The sequence below is a fragment of the Tachypleus tridentatus genome, chromosome 7 (assembly GCF_004210375.1).
Source record: "Tachypleus tridentatus isolate NWPU-2018 chromosome 7, ASM421037v1, whole genome shotgun sequence".
NCBI lineage: Eukaryota > Metazoa > Arthropoda > Merostomata > Xiphosura > Limulidae > Tachypleus > Tachypleus tridentatus.
In genome coordinates, this window is record NC_134831.1 from 156,141,803 (window position 1) to 156,161,245 (window position 19,443).

At 36.6% G+C, this 19,443-nt stretch overlaps 1 protein-coding gene across 6 annotated transcripts in view; it reads right to left on the bottom strand.

Moving 5' to 3' along the window:
• Positions 1-286: 286 nt before the first annotated feature.
• The window catches only part of LOC143256977 (putative inorganic phosphate cotransporter), a 59,921-nt gene continuing 40,764 nt past the window's right edge, over positions 287-19,443 (bottom strand). For all 6 annotated transcript variants that reach the window (XM_076514967.1, XM_076514972.1, XM_076514969.1 and 3 more), the window contains 4 exons: positions 3,337-3,469; positions 2,799-2,954; positions 1,962-2,047; positions 287-1,397 (listed from right to left, as the gene is read on the bottom strand). In XM_076514967.1, the coding sequence (XP_076371082.1) occupies positions 1,206-1,397; positions 1,962-2,047; positions 2,799-2,954; positions 3,337-3,469 (567 nt within the window). In that variant the 3' untranslated portion in view covers positions 287-1,205. The remainder of the gene's footprint in view (positions 1,398-1,961; positions 2,048-2,798; positions 2,955-3,336; positions 3,470-19,443) is intronic.

Sequence of the window (19,443 nt, forward strand, 5' to 3'; positions counted from 1 at the left end):
TTTGCATGCTACAATGCAGCTATATCACATGGAGATGGGTAGAAGCATAAAGGCTAGTGGTGAGTGAACATTTCCACACATAGTGGACAGTACAAATTGAAAAAACTATTCTGTGAGTGGATTTACATTTCTATTGGAAACTTATTTTCAGTTTAGGGAAATATTAATTTTCATTACAATGAACTGAAAGGACTTTTGATGATATTGATTTCCAAAAACAAAAGTGCCCAAACATTATGAGGAAAGAGTCAAATACATTACTGAGGAATTCTATGCAAGCTACACATTTTCAGATTTATTTTATTAACTTCATAGTTTGTTTATGGAACATTACAACTAATACTTTTAATACAATATAGATAAGCATCACTACAATCGTATACTCCTGAACCACTAAATACAATTCACATTTTTGTTTTGAGCATGGAAGAATTGCAAAAAAAAAAGATTGTAAAACAAGACTATTACCATTTTTGAAAACATTCATTAATGGTTAACCATCTGATCATCAAATAGTTGCTTACTTTCATAAAAATCTATTCTCTGTTACCAACTGAAAACATAAAATAATTCCCAGATATTGTGAATGTAGTAAGACATGAAGTTTGTTCACATATTAATCTTCTGCTATTTCTGCAAATATTGTTCACCATTATGGCTACTTTAAACAATTGACTGCTGATTTGCTGTATGGTCTGCCACCAGCATATGAGTGTAGCTGTGCCATATATAGTGTATGGCATGCAAAAATTCTGCACACATTTAGAACAGCCACAGCCAATGGACAAGTATAAAATTTAGGATGCAAAATATTTAATCTTGTAGACAACTACTTAGCTATGGTTAAAAAAATTTAATCAAGACATTCATATAAAAAGTATATGAATATACCAGTTACAATACACTGATATCACTCTTACTGTTTATATAATAATCAACATGTGGCTTTTAAAAATGACAGCATAGCTTAATTAATTATATTTTGTATTAAAAATAAAAATAAAGAATTTCTTAATATTAAGAAAAGTAGTTAAATATAGTGGTCTATATTACATTAATATCCTAAAAATTTGTGATTTTTTATACTAATATGAATGTGTTATCAGATGTGTAATGAGATCATATAGATTTTTTCAATAAATTAACACCTAAATTATGTAAAAAAATATTTTCTTCAAATAATTTCTATGTTTGGAATAACTTTCTTAACTACCAGTTTTATCATCATCAACTTCTTGAATGTTTTTATACTGGCTTTCAACAAAACAATAATCATGGACCTTTGCTACACCCCATGGTTGTAGTTCTGCTGTTCCAAAAAGCATAAACAGTGCACCAGTAAAGAAATACACACAAGCAGAGATATAGAACACAATATTCCACTGATGAAGTGTTTGCTAAATTGATAAAAAATATAACAGTATACTTTTATTACATGCAAAATGTTCTTCACAATACATTTACTGAAATGATAAAATTGATGGTTTTGTAAAGTTATTTTCATATAAAGTCATGAACTTATTTTACAGTTTATATCAGTATGTATAACTAAGAAGTGAGATATAATAATCAGGTAATATACAACATTTCACTACTAGATTTTTAAAAATTCCAACAGCAAAACAGAAAAAAAATAACTGTTAAAACATTATTATGTATTTTTTCATAAAGGCTAAGATTATGTTTAAACAATTTTTTTAAATTATTTACCTTTAAAATAATTTTCATTGATGCATAGAAAAAGTCAATTACTTCAATTCAATAGCATTTAAACATAGTTGTTTAAACTCACATTTAAACACTTTTTTTTACTATATACCTTTGATAAAAATAAAAGTGTTTTACTGATGCATAAAAAAGTAAACAGTTACTCCATTTAATTAAGATTCAATTATAACCTTCCAGTTTAAATTTGTTCAAGGAATTCTCCAGTAAAGAAAAATGGTGTTGTTCAATTTTACCTTGTGTTCAGTTATAATTCCTACTGCATATGGAGCAAGGATTCCAGCCAAATTGGCCACACCATTGGTCATTCCCATGAGTGTTCCTAATAGAAAATATCTGCATTAAACTATAATTTATAGGTGATTCTCCTTTTCCTACATTTGTGTGTATATAAAACCATCAAATATTTAACTTGTAAAAATGCTTAAATGTATTTATTTTTATATTTCATTCATAGTACAACTTATTATGAGGTTCTGTTATGAAAATAGCCATTGAAAGTGACATCACAGTCAAGTTCAAAATTTTGTTCAAGTCATTTATTCACATAATGTTCTCTCCTGTGACATTGTTATAAATATATAATGGCCATATAATATAAAAATGTATTAACATTAAAAATAATTAGGTACTGCAATCATCGTAAACTGAAATTTCACAAATTTAAAAAGCAGAAGAAAATGACTACCTAGAACCATGAATTATGGAAATAATGTCAAATATAATACTTTATTATAGATGAATCTCACAGTTTTTAATTAAATGATTTTAATTTAATAACAAAAACAGATGATGCCAATTGAATACTGATGAACTATTGGTACATTGATGATGTTAAAAAAACAAGTAGGTTCAAGAAGTCTTGATAGAAATGAATAAAAACCATTTATTTCTGATGAAGAAAGGTTCTCCTTTTGAAAATGCTCAGATTACAGCGTTTTTATTCATTTCAATGAACTTCTGGTTGCATTCTGTTTTATACTTTGTTAATTTTATTCAAAAATAACTATTTTAATATGAATAAAGTTTTTCAGTTTTCTAGATATGTGTAAAATAAAAATATTTATTCTAACCAGCAAAGTCAGGTGCCATGTCCATATGTGTCACCATGAAGCCAGAAGCAATAAGACCATTAAAAGCCATACCAAGTGAAAATGACAAAATACTTTGCACATGGTTACATCCAGCCCAAGTTACACTTAACAAACATATACCAGTGCCGGCAAAAGCTGTAAAAGAATGTATTGAAATAGATTAAAAACTGCACCAAAACAATAAAGCCACAATACTTTCTTACTTTATGTGCTCTTACAACTAATACTTTTACTTATGAAAGTCACAAAAAGTACCTGTCAGTGCTATGTTTTTAAAGTGAGCTGTTTCAAGTGTTTCTAATATTGTTACATACAAAAGGAACAATGTTATCCACAAAGTGAATTTAAAAAAAACTGATCTTGAAAAAAGAATTAGAAAATTAGCTTGGATGATCAAACAGTACTTTTATCCAAAAAGAAATTTATTTTATTCTACAGAAAAGAGTGATTACAAACACAAATATGACTATTTCATTTTATCTAATCAGTTTTACAATAAAAACTAAGTAAAGCCTACCTATAGAATTGGATGTTTTTCTTATGATAGTGTTATTAAGTAGTTTTTTTTTGCGTAGTATATCAGCTGTGAATCCTCCAACCAAACCGAAAATGCACTGGAGGAGGTATGGAAGAGCAGACAAAACACCATTCTGGAGTGAAAAATGTAAAGGAATATACATTGGAACTATGAAGAAAAAAATCTGTACAATATTATTATCACAAAAAAAATTATTAAAATTACTGTTTCACAAGATTAGCCAAAAGCCATATAATGTGTCTTCAATATTCCTAAAAATTATGTTAAGCATGAAAGAATTTTAACAAATGTGCTCAAAGTTGACAGGAAAAATATCACAGAAAATCTATTATACAAAATAAAACACTGTCCTTTCCAGCTATTGTGAACAGTACTCTGAACATAAAATCACATTTTATACTGTGAACTTACCATTTTGTGCCCCAAAACACAAAATATGCAACATTTCTGTTTCTTATATATTATATCGTTTGGTAGGTTGTATGATTAACTTCTACTAACTGGCCATACAAACCACATACAGAAAGTCAATACCATGGTATTTTCAATTAAAACTAATTTCCCAAAACAGTACATTAAGGCAGAGACTACAAACTGTGGTCTGTGGCCTGCTGGTAGTCCACAATAGTACTTAAAGAAGATCTGCAGTAATGCATCAAATTTATGAAATAACCCTTTACTGAAAGAGCAATGAATAAAATAAAACATGAAGACATTATAAAACTAATACAGTAACATATATAAATCCCAAATTAATACTGTACTTAAATTGAAATAAGTGAATTTGTCGTGCATCTGGTACTGTTGCCTGCTGCTTGCAAAAAACAAGACAGCTGCTTTCCAGTTGGATTTATGCATATAAAATTTAAGGATAGAAATAAGATAAATGTTGAGCTAGATCTTTGTTTGAAACTGTCAGACATCAACACAAAAATTAACAAGACTGTTTTAGTAAAGCAGTATCATCTTTCACATTAAAGTCAGTCATAATTATATATTTAAAAACAGCTGGTATGGGTAGAGAAAGAACTAGTTGAGGAGCGAACAACGTTTCAACCTTTTTCAATCATTGTCAGGTTCACAAAGAAAGAAAGGGTTACTGACTGGTAGCTGATCACATGTTTGAAGGTGGTTGTGTAATTGAGTGTAGGAATGTAGAGAGGAATGCTTAGATGTTGGATATATTTATTAATATAGGTATAAATGTGTTCCTTTGTATTGATTTATTTTGGGCTTGAGTTGTTGTATAAGTAAGGCTTCTTTAATTTTGTGTTTGTTTCTTTATTTAGTATTTAGATGTTTTCTATGTAACATCAGCCAGCTCATTCATCAAATTATGAATTACATGGTGTTATGTTAATGTATTAAGTATGATTTCAAAATATAATGTCAAATGACATACGTAAAATATTATATACTAATGTAAGAGCTGTTTCTCATAAGTTAGAAATTAAACATTTTTTCAGCTGAATGAAGTGTTTAATGATAGCATTCAGATATTACTGAAGTGATTTTTTTTTCTCAGTTCAGCTTAACATAAAGTTAATGCAAGATGTATAGAATTTGTAAAATGTTTACTACTTGATCTTATGTACATCTTTAACATGACATACACATAACATTATAACACTATTTCTATGAATAATAATACATCTTCTTCTTCTTCTTTTTTTTTGTGTGAACAGTTTCTACATGCACAGTAAAAGGTAGGTTTTATTAGAGGTCTTACAGAGAGCTAGCTTCTTCCAATAAAAATACTGTCCTTTATAAGTATACTCTACTTGATTTTGTGAAATGGATAAAAAATATTTTATTACTTATGTACTGTATTTAGTATCTATAATTCTTCAAATTCAGTGAAAAGTTATGAGACTTTAGATTTGGTCCATGACATGTATATTCTGCTAAACCTAACAAATTACTTCAAAGGAGAAATTGACACACATGGGAAAACCATGTCAATCTACAGATATGTGTGATCTTCCTGTATGACTATACCCTCAACTTTCAAATACCCAAGCATGTTATTTGCAGATATCACTGCATGAGTGGTAATTCAAATGTATTATCATTAAAATAAAATTATAAGATTGTTTACAAGATAAAGGAAGTACTAAGTAAAGTATGAAATAGACCAAAGTATTATATAACCTAGTATTACACTGAGAGGTTAAAGTAATTACACATACAGCAACTTCCACTTTTAAATCTAACAGAATAGCACTATATACAGTACTTTACAACATGATGTTTGCCTAAAGCAGTCTGACACAAAAAATGTTATGCTAAAAAAGTTACAGCAAGACCTTGTTACACATGATTTTATTTGTAAGAAAAAATTTTTGTTTTGTGACTGTTTCCTATACAAGAAATGCATTCCTAATAATACATTCCTTTTCTTACACTATAGCTTTACCCTGACAAAAGTTACTCTTCTTTAACCCATCTAAGCATTGGTATTAAACCTACCTCACTTGTTCTAGCCTTTATACCTCTCTATACTGTCCACAGCAAGTCAAACCTTGTGACTTCTCTTCACTTACTTCAATATGTCTCCTATCCCATATTCTGATATAAGCTCCCCATTAATAGTTCCTGACCACTTTTTAAGACTATCCAAATTATCAGACCCAAACACCAGCCATTGTGGGGAAGAAGGGTGGGAGAGTACGAGAGGAGGTAAGTATTATCGAAAATACATTTTCAGTATGTGAAAATGTTAATAGAAGTTTTAAATAAAGTAATAAAAGACATGCAGCAAAATTGTTATAACAACTCACCAGGACAACTAACGGGTAGTTCAAACAGCAGCGTAAGTCACCTGAAGTTGGTCTTTCCAGTCCTGGTGTTGAGTTATTTAATGTTATGGCCATTTTCCAATTTCAAATTGAACTAGAGAGATTGAGACTCTTAAAAGGGAACCACAATTAAAAAGGTGAAATAAATAAATATCAAACATTTAAATTACATTAAAAAGATTAACAGCCATTAAAAGACTAAAAACTTTATCAAGGTGGACAGTGTCACTGTCACCAATAACACTGTCTAATGTTATGGACAAACCATGGGACAGAACATGTTTAAAATAGTGCCATCGTTGAGAGTAGTAACAATGGCAAGAAAGTAAAATGTGGCTTATAGTGATTTGAGTGTTACACAAACTACACACTGGTGCAACAGTTCCAGATAAAAGAAAACGATGAGTTAAAAAACTGTGACCAATGCGTAGTCTAGTTAGAATGACTTCCTCCTTCTGAACCTTACGCAAGCTAGACGGCCAAATCCCAATATAGGGTTTTATTTGAAAAAGCTTGTTGTCGCGTTGCTCACTCCAAGTGGACTGCCAGCTGGCATGGAGCTGAGCCTTGACTACAGGACCATAGTCCATGTATGGAATAGGCACAGTGGTGATAGTGCCAGAGCAGATAGATTTAGCTGCAGTGTCTGCAAGCTCGTTCCTGCGAATACCAACGTGGCCTGGTATCCAGAAAAACTGGATAGAAGTAGATGTTAAAGAGAAATGGGCCAGTCAGTTTTGAATATCAGCGAGAACAGGGTGTGAGCCAATGTGAAGCGATTCCAGAGCCAGTGGAGAATTAAGCGAGTCAGTATAAATAGTGCAGATGGAGTACTGCTTAGCTTCAATATGATCCAGGGCAAGAGATATGGCATACAGTTCAGCAGTGAACACAAAAGCTGTAGAGGGGATTCTGCACGCAACCACCAAACTGCAACAAACCATGGCAGAGCGCAACAGAATTGCATGATTTGGAACCATCTGTATAAATTGGAATGGAAAGATTGTTCGAAGATGTTCAGTAAATAAAAAACGGTACTTCCAATTGGGAGTATCTGCCTTTCTCGGATGACTTAAAGAAAGGTCACATTTGGGGAGTGTAATAAGCCATGGTAGGATGGACTGACCAGAGGATTCTGCAATGTTATCCAAGGACAGACCCAATTCATCCAATTGTGCCTGGATGCAAAGGCCAAAAGGAGTAATGGCAGATCTTCTGTTCTGAAAAAACCTATTTCACAATGAAGTTTCAGTTGGAAGTTGCAAATCATATTGACAAGTTGGAGGAGTCAGAAAGAACAAGTTCCAAATGGTTTTAGAGAGAGAGAAATTAAACAGAACATTGATCCGCCGGTGGTAGAGAGAACATAGAGGATGTTAAGTGCTATTGTGCATTTAACCCATAGCTGCTTTAAGTGTGGTCCACTTCAGTACACAATTGAGGGCAATTTGTAGTTGCCTCTCAATATATCTCATGTTCGATGACTGACACGAGATGTGAAAGTCATTGACATAGAGCCTGTTTGCAACAGTGAGAGGAAGTGTTCAGTGATGGCATTAATCTTTATACTGAAAGGTGTGACACTCAAATCACAGTCCTGAGGGACCCCAAGTTCCTGTAGAAAAGAACGGGAAAGTGTCAAACCCACACGAACTTGGAATCTCCTGTTCATTAAAAATTTTTTAATAAACATGGATAAATGGCAATGTAACCCATATACATGCAGGTCTCTCAAAATGCCATACCTCCATGTTGTGTCATAAGCCTTCTCAATGTCAAAGAATATTGATACAAGATGTTGTGATTTGAGAAAGGCTTCTCTGATTGATGTTGAAGTCGAATTAGGTGGTCCGTGGTGGAGTGATGTCGTCGAAACCCACACTAGGTGGGCAAGAGGAGGTTGTTGTTTAATTCAAGGAACCAAACAAGATGAGCATTAACCATTCTCTCTAAGGTCTTACAGAAACATCTCGTCAAAGCAATTGGATGGTAATTTGAAGGAATCTCGGGATCTTTCCTAGGCTTAGAAAAGGTAAGATAATATCCTGGCGCCAGGCATTAGGAAAAACATTCTCCTGCCAGATCCGGTTAAAAACAATTAGAAGAATATCAAGAGAAGCAGGAGAGAGATAGTGCAGCATGTCACAGTGTACATCATCAGGTCCAACAGATGTACTGCTAGACAGATGAAGGGCCATTTTCAGTTCTACCAGTGTAAAGGGAAGATTATAGTCAAAGAGATAGTCAGTTTGAAAGGAAAGAGGTAAATGCTTTGCCCGAGTCTTGATGGCCAAGAAGGTGGAGGAACAAGCAGAAGTGCTAGATACCTGGCAAAAGCTTTCACCTAGAGTATCAGTAATTCTCAGGACATCAGCTACCTCTTGACCATCAGAGAGTAAGATCGAGAGGAGGGCAGAATTGTAGTGCCCACTGACCTTTCAAACCCTGTCCCATATGACCTTGGAACTGGTGGTAGAAGATATGCTAGCTGTGAACTTAATCCAAGATTCCTTCTGGCTTTGACGTCTTACCCACCTACCATGTGCATGGGCCCGTTGGAAAGTGATGCAGTTTGAAAGTGTGGAATATCTACAGAAAGTATCCCAGGCCCATTCTAGAGCCTTCCGTGCCTTGTGGCAAGCAGGATTCCACCACGGACGAGAATATTGTGAAAAACGTGTCGAGGTTTTAGGAATACAATGAGCAGCTGCTTGTGTAATAAAGTCAGTTACTGCTGCCACACAGTCATCTATTGATGGCTTACTGACGATGGCAGGATCATGTTCTGCGAGAGCAGTGAAAGTAGATCAGTCAGCTTGATCCAGCTTCCACTGGGGCACGCGGGTAGGGTGGCATCAACCACGGCCAGTCTCTCTCAAAAGTATAGGAAAATGATCACTGCCTAGTGGATTATTGTAAACCCTCCATGAAAAATGGGAGAATAATGAAGTGGAACAAACTGAGAGATCAATAGCAGTAAAGGACTAACTAGGTGTGTGAAAATAAGTCGAAGAATCAGTACTGTAAAGAGAAAGGTTGTGATCAGAGAGCATATGCTCTACAGAGCGTCCCCTCCTATCAATAACAGCACTTCTCCAGAGGGGATGATGTCCATTAAAGTCCCCCAGGATTAGAAAGGGAGATGGCAACCTTTCGATGAGAGCATCAAGGTCTGATTGATCATATGTCTCACTAGGGGACAGGTAGAGAGAACAAACAATGATGGTATGACCCAAGGAAACACGGATAGCTATGGCCTCCAAGGGTGTGTTGAGTGACAAAGACAGGGTGGGCACATACTGATCAACCAACAGTGCCACCCTTCCATGTACTCGTCCATCACACAGCCTGTCATTTCTGTACAGAGAAAACTGCCGAAAGGTGACTGTATTCGCAGGTTTCACAAATGTTTCTTGTAAGGAGAGACATATAGGATGGTAGGAAGCAATTTGTGTTTTGCTGTCATCCAGATTAGAACGTAAACCTCGACAGTTCCATTGTATCAAGGTGGCCATTTTTAATGACGGCTAGGCAAAGTGGCTGTAGAACACTTCTGTTTACAACCACTTCTTTTTTCCTTACTGTCCTTATTTGGAAGAGGTCTATTGACCTCCATGGATCCAGCCCTGGGTCGATTGGGCAAGTCTTTGTTATTGGAAGAGGATTCCAGTGAATGAGGATGCAAATGAATGATTGTTTTGCATCTTGGGGTGGGAGAAAAAGATATATCAGAAGAAATGCCTGCATATGAAACTGAAGGATGTGGAACTTGAGGTTTGTTGGAATGTATGGAAGGAAAAGAGATGTGGGTGTGGAAGTCGATTCATCAACCTTTTTAACCATGGAGGTCAAAAGGCTTTTCATTTGTTCTGAAGACGATTCTCTTGGAGGCACAGAGAGATCTGTCTGCACTCCCACTGTAGTTGTGGAACAAAGTGTGGCAGCATATGTCAGAGATGAAGTGGCGGACAGCAATTTCCGCCACTTATCCTCAGGATAACTAATGTTATTAGTCGTTTTCAAATGCTGCACCTCTTTTCCCTCCAACCATTTTGGGCAAGAACGAAAATAGGAAGGGTGAGAACCATTGCAGTTGACACAATGTGGGTCTGTGTCACATTCATAGGCATTGTGGTCCTTGCCACCACAAGGAGCACATATAAGGGAACCACGACATGATGTCTTTGAGTGGCCAAACCTCTCACATTGGAGAGGGTTTGAAATGTATGGCAGTACCCTGCAATTTAGATAACCTGCCTTGATGGTGGCAGGTGCACATGGTGATATAAATGTTAAAACGAGGATATTTGTCGGCAGTGTAACCTCATCTTTGTGAGTGGAGATGCACCTCACTGCAGAAACTACTTGAGTGGAGGAACCAGCGAGAATCTCTGACTCGGGGACATTCTTCAAATCCCTCTCAACAATAACTCCTCGGGATGAATTCAAGGTAGCATGAGGGGTAACCTCAATAGGTATATCCCCAATTGCCTTTGAATTCAAGAGGAGTTCACTTTGTTGGGATGTGGATGTTTCAACCAATATGTTTCCAGATCAAAGCTTCTTTACTGACTTTGAAGAACCAGCAAGTCCCTCTAGTCCCTTCTGAATAAAAAAGGGGGACATTTGCCCTAAAGGTTTTTCTGAAAGAGAATGTAATAAAAGAAAATGAGGTATGTGTGTTACAGATGTTGAATATTGCTGCTCAGAGTCTTCAAGACGAGGTCGTTTACCTATTGACTGTTTTTTCACTATTTTATTTAAATTTTTTGTAGTAGGATCCATAGGAAAAAAGGAAAATTTTGGAACCCACTGACTCCATCCACCATGGAGCCCTATGAGGGGATGCACTACAATGTCATGCAAGGACATTGCAGCAACACCATGGTTTTGTGAGCACTATACCCAAACATCAGCATTAGACACAATGTCCACAACCCCCGTTGAGAACTTCCAACACTGGTACTTGGTTGACTCTAGCCCAAGTGGACCAGCCAATTGACCCAAGGGGGACCATCCAAAGACTGCCCATCTACAGGAATTCAAAGCCAAAGTGGTGTGTTAGGGTTGGACCCCTCAACCACCAGTATCCTCTCCTCCCCTTCATGGGTCACCACGCATGGCAAACACGTGGGTGGATGTTTAGATCCCAGAGGAGATAACCAGAAAGAACAGAACCTTCCCTGGGAGGTCCCCTCACCATGTACAGGAATCCACACTGAGGGGTAATATAGGGTGGTAAAGGCCAAACATACACAGGTGCAAAACCCCAACACCATAAGAAGAAAACACAAGTTTTGCCCTCAGAACTATGAGGAGGATGTGGGAGAACTAAGTATAACCAATGGTACAGAAATTGATGCTTTATGTGTGGAATTATGAGGAGATTAGGATCCTCTTCCATGATTATCAAAATGATGATAATGACCAAAAAGAAGCACCATACTTAACTAGACAGCAGAGTGTTATCTCAGAACCAGAACTACAGAGAAGATCCCATACTCCATTGGGAAAACTGGGAGGGAGATCATGCATTGAACAAACTAAGGAATAATAATAATGCTCTGGAGACAGTGCACTAAGTGAACTATGTTCCTTATTTTGAAAAACAAACTAACTCACTTTATTTAATCCAGAAAACAGGAAGGATGGGCAAAATCCCCTAAAGCTTTATTCATGATGATTATTGAGTTGAGGTCCAGTTGTTTATATTATTGTTTACTACCTGAAATGCAACAAGATTGTCTTATGGAACATCTCATCTCAACAGAGTTTGTTTCAACCAGAAAAGTTTTATTGGTTGACTGGTAGCTACTGTACATTTGAAAATAAGCATACATGGATCAGCAACATATGCCACTAAGTGAGAACCTAATAAAAATGACAAGAAAGTCCTTGAAAAAGAATATAAATAACCACAAAAAATGTAGTCATTCACCTCATTCAGAATCTGCCCAAAGCATAGATAACAGCCATAGAATGTAGCCAAAATTAACAGAGGATGCAACTGTCAAATAATTTCAAATAAGATGTGGTCTACATCCCAGCCAGTATGCTCACATCCAGTAGGTTATGAAACTGAGCTGCTAGGGACATAGAGATGTAGCAAACTTGATGATATGATATCTGAAGAAGTCTCTGCTCTTCCAATGAAAACCTAGAGTAAGCAACAGGAACTAAGTGAAGAACCCAACGTGTCAAAGTGACAAGTGATAAGTTACACGACACAGAAGGATTCTAGTGGTGAAACAAATGGTGATATTAATCCTGAAATTTTTTTCTGCACACACAACATAAGAACAGAGAGCTTAAACCAGGCAAACAAGACAATCCAGATCTGAGTAGTCATAAAAACAAGAAATGAAGATAAATAGGAGAGAAAGCCTTGTCACTATCTCTAGCTGCTAAGGTCTTTGGCAGAAATGACCTGTCTGGATACAACACAACATAAATGGATATCTGCTAGCCAACAACAGAAGAAAGCAAGTGTTAAGAGAAAGGTGCTATAAGGAACAGGATGCCAAAGGTTCAAAGATGGACAAGATTAGGCATGGAGAGCCACAGTGATATCTCAATTAAGAACCTGTAAAGGATGGATAGCCTAAAAATATTTCAGAAGGAAGAACAAAACTAGGGACTATGGCCAGAAAGGAAGTGGAAGAGATTGGCACTCCTGAAGATAATGAAGAAGTAGATGGTTGGTTGGTGTCTACTATTGCAAAGAAACTAGGTTATCTGTGCCAAACAACTGGTAAAAAGGGTAACATTATTATAAAAGGTAAAAAAAAAGATAAATCAAGTGAAAACTAAACAATGTACAAAATTTGGATAAAAGATCTAAATAGAATTAAAAATTCCAATGGCCTGTAAAACGTTAAAAACACAAGTTGGACAGTGTCACCACTGCAAATGACACCTGTCCATCATCAGGGATAAACCGATAGAAAATACATACTGAAAATGGTGCCATCACTCACAGTTGTAATGATGGCATGATAGTAAAATGTGGGCTATTGTGATTTGAGTGTCACAAAGTCCACACATTGGTGGAACAGTCCCAGATAAAAGCAAATGACGAGTTAAAAAACTGCAACCAATGCTTAGCCTAGTCAGGACAGCTTCCTCTTTCTAATCCTTACAAAAACAAGAGACCCAAAGAACAACAGAAGCTTTGATCTGGAAAAGCTTGTTACAACATTGCTCACTCCACAAGTTAACTGCTAACTAGTATGAAGCCAAGCTTTCACTACAGAACCATAATCCATATATTGGGAAGCCACAGTTGAGATGGTACCAGAGCAGACAGACTTAGCCATGGTGTTAGTGAGCTCATTCCCGTGGATACTGATGTGGTCAGGTATGCAGAAAATCAAAATAGAAACAGAAGATAAAGAAACATGGCCAGTCGTTTTAGAATATTGATGAGAACAGTGCAAAAACCAATGCTAACCAATTCTAGGGCCAGTAGAGAGCTAAGAGAGCCAATTGAAATAATATAATTGGTGTACTTCATAGCTTCTATGTGATCCAGAACAGATCCTGGGAGAAACCACAAAGTCATAACAAATCTAAGGAAGATCCCACAGAGTCACCTGATTTCAAAACATCTGGAAAAAGGGGAATGGAAGAATTGTTCAAAAGATTTTTGGCAAAGAGAAGATTGTACTTCCAACTGGGAGTATCTGCTGTCCTCAGATGACTCAAAGAAAGGTCACAGGTCCATGGTGAGATGGACTGATCAGTGGAGACAGCAACATCATCCAATGACATACCCAACTCAGTCAGCTGCACCTGGATACGAAGGCCAAAGGGAAGAATGGCAGACTATTCCAAAAGAGCATAGTACACTGACAAAGATACAACCTCAAGCAATACTGTGGTAAGGTTTGAAGTTTAATGGCACATTGCAAAAACGTTGCAAATGGTGTATGTGAAGAGGAGGTTTGTAGTATTTAGTGTACCAGCTTTGGATTGGAGGTATGTAGAAAGCTCTGTAGAGCTGAAGCCTCAGATGGTGAATGGCATCCAGCATTCTCAAGGCTGAGGTCCTGGCAAAACCACAGACCAGACCAGAGACCTATAGTTCAGTTTGGAGTAAGTGAGAGCACAATCTCTTGTGAGTATTGAACATCAATCTGCTCCCAAAGAGATGGAAGAGAGGACAGGATGGTCACAGCCCGATTACACTTGATATGTGACTGCATAATGTGAAGGATGAAAATCAGCTTATAGTTCCAAGAACTTTGTTTCAGGGACCATGGGAAGAACAACATCATTGACATGGAGCTTGTAATCAAGGTGTATACCATACTGGTGGTAAAAGTACATGTAAACTGTTTGGGAGAAAGAAAAGGTAAAACTGTTTGCTGTGGTCCACTTCAACAAGTGATTGATGGCAGTCTGAATGTGCCCCTCAATAAACTTCAAGTTCAACATCCAATACAAGATGTGGAAGACACTGACATAGAGCCCATTTGCAATATTAAGATGAAGTTGTGTAATTATATAATTAATTTTGATAATGAAAAGTGTGCCACTCAAGACCTAGCCCTGAGGAACTCCAAGTTTCTGTGGCAAAGAATGGGTAAGTGTCAAGCCCACACTGGCTTGGAATAACCTGTTCAGTAATATGTTGAACATGAAAATGGATAAATGGCTGAACAACCCATAGGAGTGGAGGTCCCACAAAATGCAGTATCTCCAAGTGTCATAAGGTTGCTAAAGGTCAAAGAACATGGAAACAAGATATTTCCTTTTCAGGAGGTCCTCCCTGTTTGATGTTTCAAGTAGAATCAGCTAGTTCATGGTGGAGAACTGTCAACAGAACCAAAACTGGGTGGATGAGAAGATGTCGTTTGATTCAAAGAGTCAAACAATACAAGCATTAACCATCCAATCTTACAAACCTTACACAGACAACTAGTCAAAGCAACTTGATGATAGAAGGAATCTAGAGATTCTTCCTAAGTTTAGAGAAAGGGAGGACAATAGCCTGGTGCCAAGTTTCAGGAAAAACATTCTCCTGCCAGATCTGGTTAAAACTACCAGAAGAATAGTAAGAGAGGCAGGAGAGAAATGGTGCAACATCTCAGAGTGAATTTCATTAGGTCCTAAGAGCTGCTAAACTGACTAAGAACAAGCTCGAGTTCCCCACTGTAAAAGGGTGATTATAGTCACAGAGACGATCAACCTGAAATGAAAGAGGCAACTGCTCTGCCTGAGACATGTTGGCTAAAAAGGCAGGAGAAGAAACAGAAGTATTAGATGCATGAGGAAGGCTCTTACTAAGAGTATCAGCGATGCTCTGGACTACAGCAACTTCATGGCCATTGGAGAGCAAGATAGAAAGGGGATAGGAAGTACACTTTTCAGTGACCTTCTAAATCTTGTTCCATATGATTTTGGTACTGATGATAGAAGAGATGCTAGTTATGAACTTAATTCAAGATTCCCTTTGACTTTGATGTCTGATCTGCCATGCACAGGTATAAGCCTGTTGGAAAACAATGCACTTCAAAAGAGTGAGACACCTGCAAAAAGTATCCAAGGCCCATTCATGAGCATTCCAAGCTTCCTGGCAGGCATGGCTCCAACAAGGAAGAGGATACTATTGAAAAACATGCCAAAGTCTCAGGGACAGATTGAGCAGCTGTCTGAATGGCACAGTCAGTCACTGCTACCTGCAATTGTCTATCAATGGCAGACATACAATGGGAAGATCAAGTTCCAAGAGAGCTCTGAAAAAGGGCCAGTTAGCTTGGTCCAACTTCTACCAAGGCACAAGGTTGGGTGACATAAATCATGGCCAATCTCCCTGTAAATGATAGAAAAATTATCACTGTTCTGCACTTCAGCAATACATGATCCATTCAATATATAAATTATTTACCAAATATATAGTGGTAAAAGTGACAGGGAGCAGAAAGAAAGACCAATGACAGTAAAAGACTGACTAGGTGAATGAAAATAAGTATAAGAACCACTGTTGAAGAGAGAAAAGTTGTGATCCAAGAGCATATGTTCTATGGAATGACCCATCCTATCAATATCAGCACTACCCAAGAGAGAATTGCATCTATTAAAGTCACCCAGGACTGACAATGGAGACAGCAACTGTTCAATGACAGCATTAAGATCTGATTGATTATAAGTCTCATTCAATGACAGTATTAAGGTCTGATTGATTATAAGTCTCTACATGAAACAGGTAGAGAGAACATACAGAGATGGTACTACCCAAAGAAACATGGATGGCGACGGCCTCCAAGGGTTTGTCGAATGGCAAAGACAGGGTGGGTATGTGTTGGTAGACCAATAGTGTCATTTGTCTATCACAACCTGTAATTTTAGTGTAACAAAAACTGCCATAAGATGACTGTATCTGTAGGTTTAAGAAATGTTTCCTGTAAAAAAAGATACACAGGATAATAGAAATCAATCAAGTCCTTAACGATATTTGGATTAGAATGAAACTTTCACAATTTAATTGTATCAAAGTGGCCATTTTTAGTCAGGTGTGGGAGAACCCTTCAGTTTATGACCACATCCTTTTTCTTTATTAAAATGTCTGATAACTTATATGAATTCTGCCCTGGGTCAAGTGGGCAAAACTCTGTCAGTAGATGTTGATTCCCGTGATTGAGAGTGTGTTTGAATAATCATTCAATATTTTGAAGCTGAAGAAAGTGGACCTGAGTATATGCCAGAAGCTGGGGTCAAAGGAAGTGGATGTTTTTTTCATATTTCTTTCAATAATAACTCTTCATGAGGAATTCAAAGTATAACTGGGAGTAATCTCAATGGCCTTTAAATTCAAGAGGAATTCACACTGTTTTGGGGCAGATGTTTGCACCAAGATATCTCAAGCCTTAATTTTTTGATTGACTTAGAAGTGCCAGCAAGCTCCTCTAATCCTTTTTGCTATTCAGATTTTTTAAGATGTGGTCATTTATCAATGATATGTTTTTCATTATTTTGTTTTTATTTGAATTTAGAGGATCCGTAATGAAAGAAGAAAGATTTAGAGTTCACTGATCCCACTAACCACAGACTCCTACAAGGGAACACACAACAATGCCAAAAAAGAACAATGCAGCAATACCAGTGTTTCAAACATCAGCATCAGAAAGAATGTCAAATTTACCCACTCAGAATGCCCAACAGGACCAGTTTATTGACCCTAGGAGGTCGTCTAAAGAAATTCAAGAACAAAGTGGTGTATTGGATTTGGACTCCACAACCATCAAGATCCTTTCCTCTCCTTCATGGGTTGTAATGCAAGGCAAACATGGATGGAAGTTCAGATCCTAGAAGAGGCAAACTGAAAAGACAGAACCTTCTTTGGGGACAACATGTACAGACATACACTCTGTTTTGATGAGATAACTGATTGGCCAATAAATTCCTTACATTTAGAACATGAAAACAAGGAAGACAATTTGATGATCATGGGCCTAAAAGAGAAGATCCAATGTTTGAAAACATGGAGTGAGGGCCCCCTCATTTGGTAACGTATGTGCCCAATGTAAAACTGTACAAGTGAAGCATTATCACCTTACTTCACAATAAACCTCACTGAACTGCTAAAAACTTCAAGAGAGTGATGTGAAGAGATAATTCCCCTTCTGTCCATAGGCCTTTGAATTCCATATGCCCTATGCATGGAGAGAAGCATTCATGAAAAGATGTATCTCTGAATGTGGGAGTGGAAGAGGAACATCTACTGTCATGTTGTTCCTGAGCAGGCTGTAAACCATCATAGCCATTGGACAATCTAGAGCAACTGTGAAAATGTTTCATTTGTCCTGTAATAACCACTGAAGTGCTGGGCTCAACTTAAAGGAATGAGTGATTCCAAAGATGCTCAGATCCCCAAAATAGACAGAACCATATGCAATTGTGAAAAGGAAACAAACGTATTAAAAGAATGGTCCATTCCATGACCTGAAGGCACAGAGAAGGTTGGGCCCACCTGAGAAGGGAATTGAAAAACATCCCTATATAAATTAGAAAGTCAAACTTCCCCCAGCAAAGTATTTCTCTTTGCAACCTGCAACAAACTAACCAAGAGACTTAACAGTGAGCAAAAGTTGACAACCCTACCAAAAAAGAAGTCAATAAATGACTAAGATCCTAAGCAACTTGAGCAGGAGACCTGTGATAGACTTCAGATAACAGTTGCAAAGAAGATTAAAAATGCAAAGCTGTTTTAAGTGGTGAATGAAATTGGAAAAATTGTCATCATCCAACTAAAAAACAAACTTCTGCTAAAATTATTGTAACTCAGAATTAACATTCATGGTATTACTATAGCCTATATCAATATACACTCTCACAAAACATATCTCCCTTAGTGTACATGGAGAAGATATATACCTTTAAGGTACAGTGAAAAAGACCTAAGAAGGATTATGTGATATTCTCTGTAAAGCTCTCACTAATCAGCTAGGTCAATGGAGTTGTACAAACTGGTGATACACTGGGCATTATATCTGCTGGTTCCAAATGTCATGAACTGTGTTAATAAATCATTTATTGCCTAATATTATATGAGTACCTTTTATAATGAAACTGTGTTCAATAGATCAGAAAGTAAGGGTCCCAAAAGCTTTTCAGGCTTGTTAATTTTACAATGAAACAACAGCCTAACCACAGATAATTGATTGGTAACCGCATAATGTGGTGTATCCACTACATCTCACAATACCAGCCAACAGATCAGAAGGCAAGGATGACAGTGTCATCTTAAATGTTGGTTTCTCAACCATATGATTATCTTAGTACTGTGATAATCAAACAGAAATCACACAATGTATTGCATATTCTGTACAGTGAAAATCACTTCAAAATTTAAAAAGCAAGGATAATTACTTCCTTTCACATAGATATTTTTACAACATTAATTCTGATTAAGTTTAATCTCAGCTAAAATAATCAAGAGGTTAGATGCAGTAGTCCTGTGGATCTTTAGGGCTTAGTATCTGCATCTAAATCTGGTACTCTAATCTGACTCATCCTGAACAACCAGATAAGTAATCTCACTTGTTTACTCCTTATCTATACTGGTGAAGTGGATGTAGCTGAAATACATTTATTATATACTTTCACAGGCCCCTTGACTTGTGTAACTTATACATTAATGCCCAACTTATTGGAGCACAAGATGAGGTCTTGTTCAGCTGGTGCCAAGTCTCCATTTTGGCATATTAATTCTTCCATTACCACATTTTGTTTGGTTGTCTTTCCTAGTTAATTACAAATAAACTCATGTGAACTAAGTTTCAAAGAC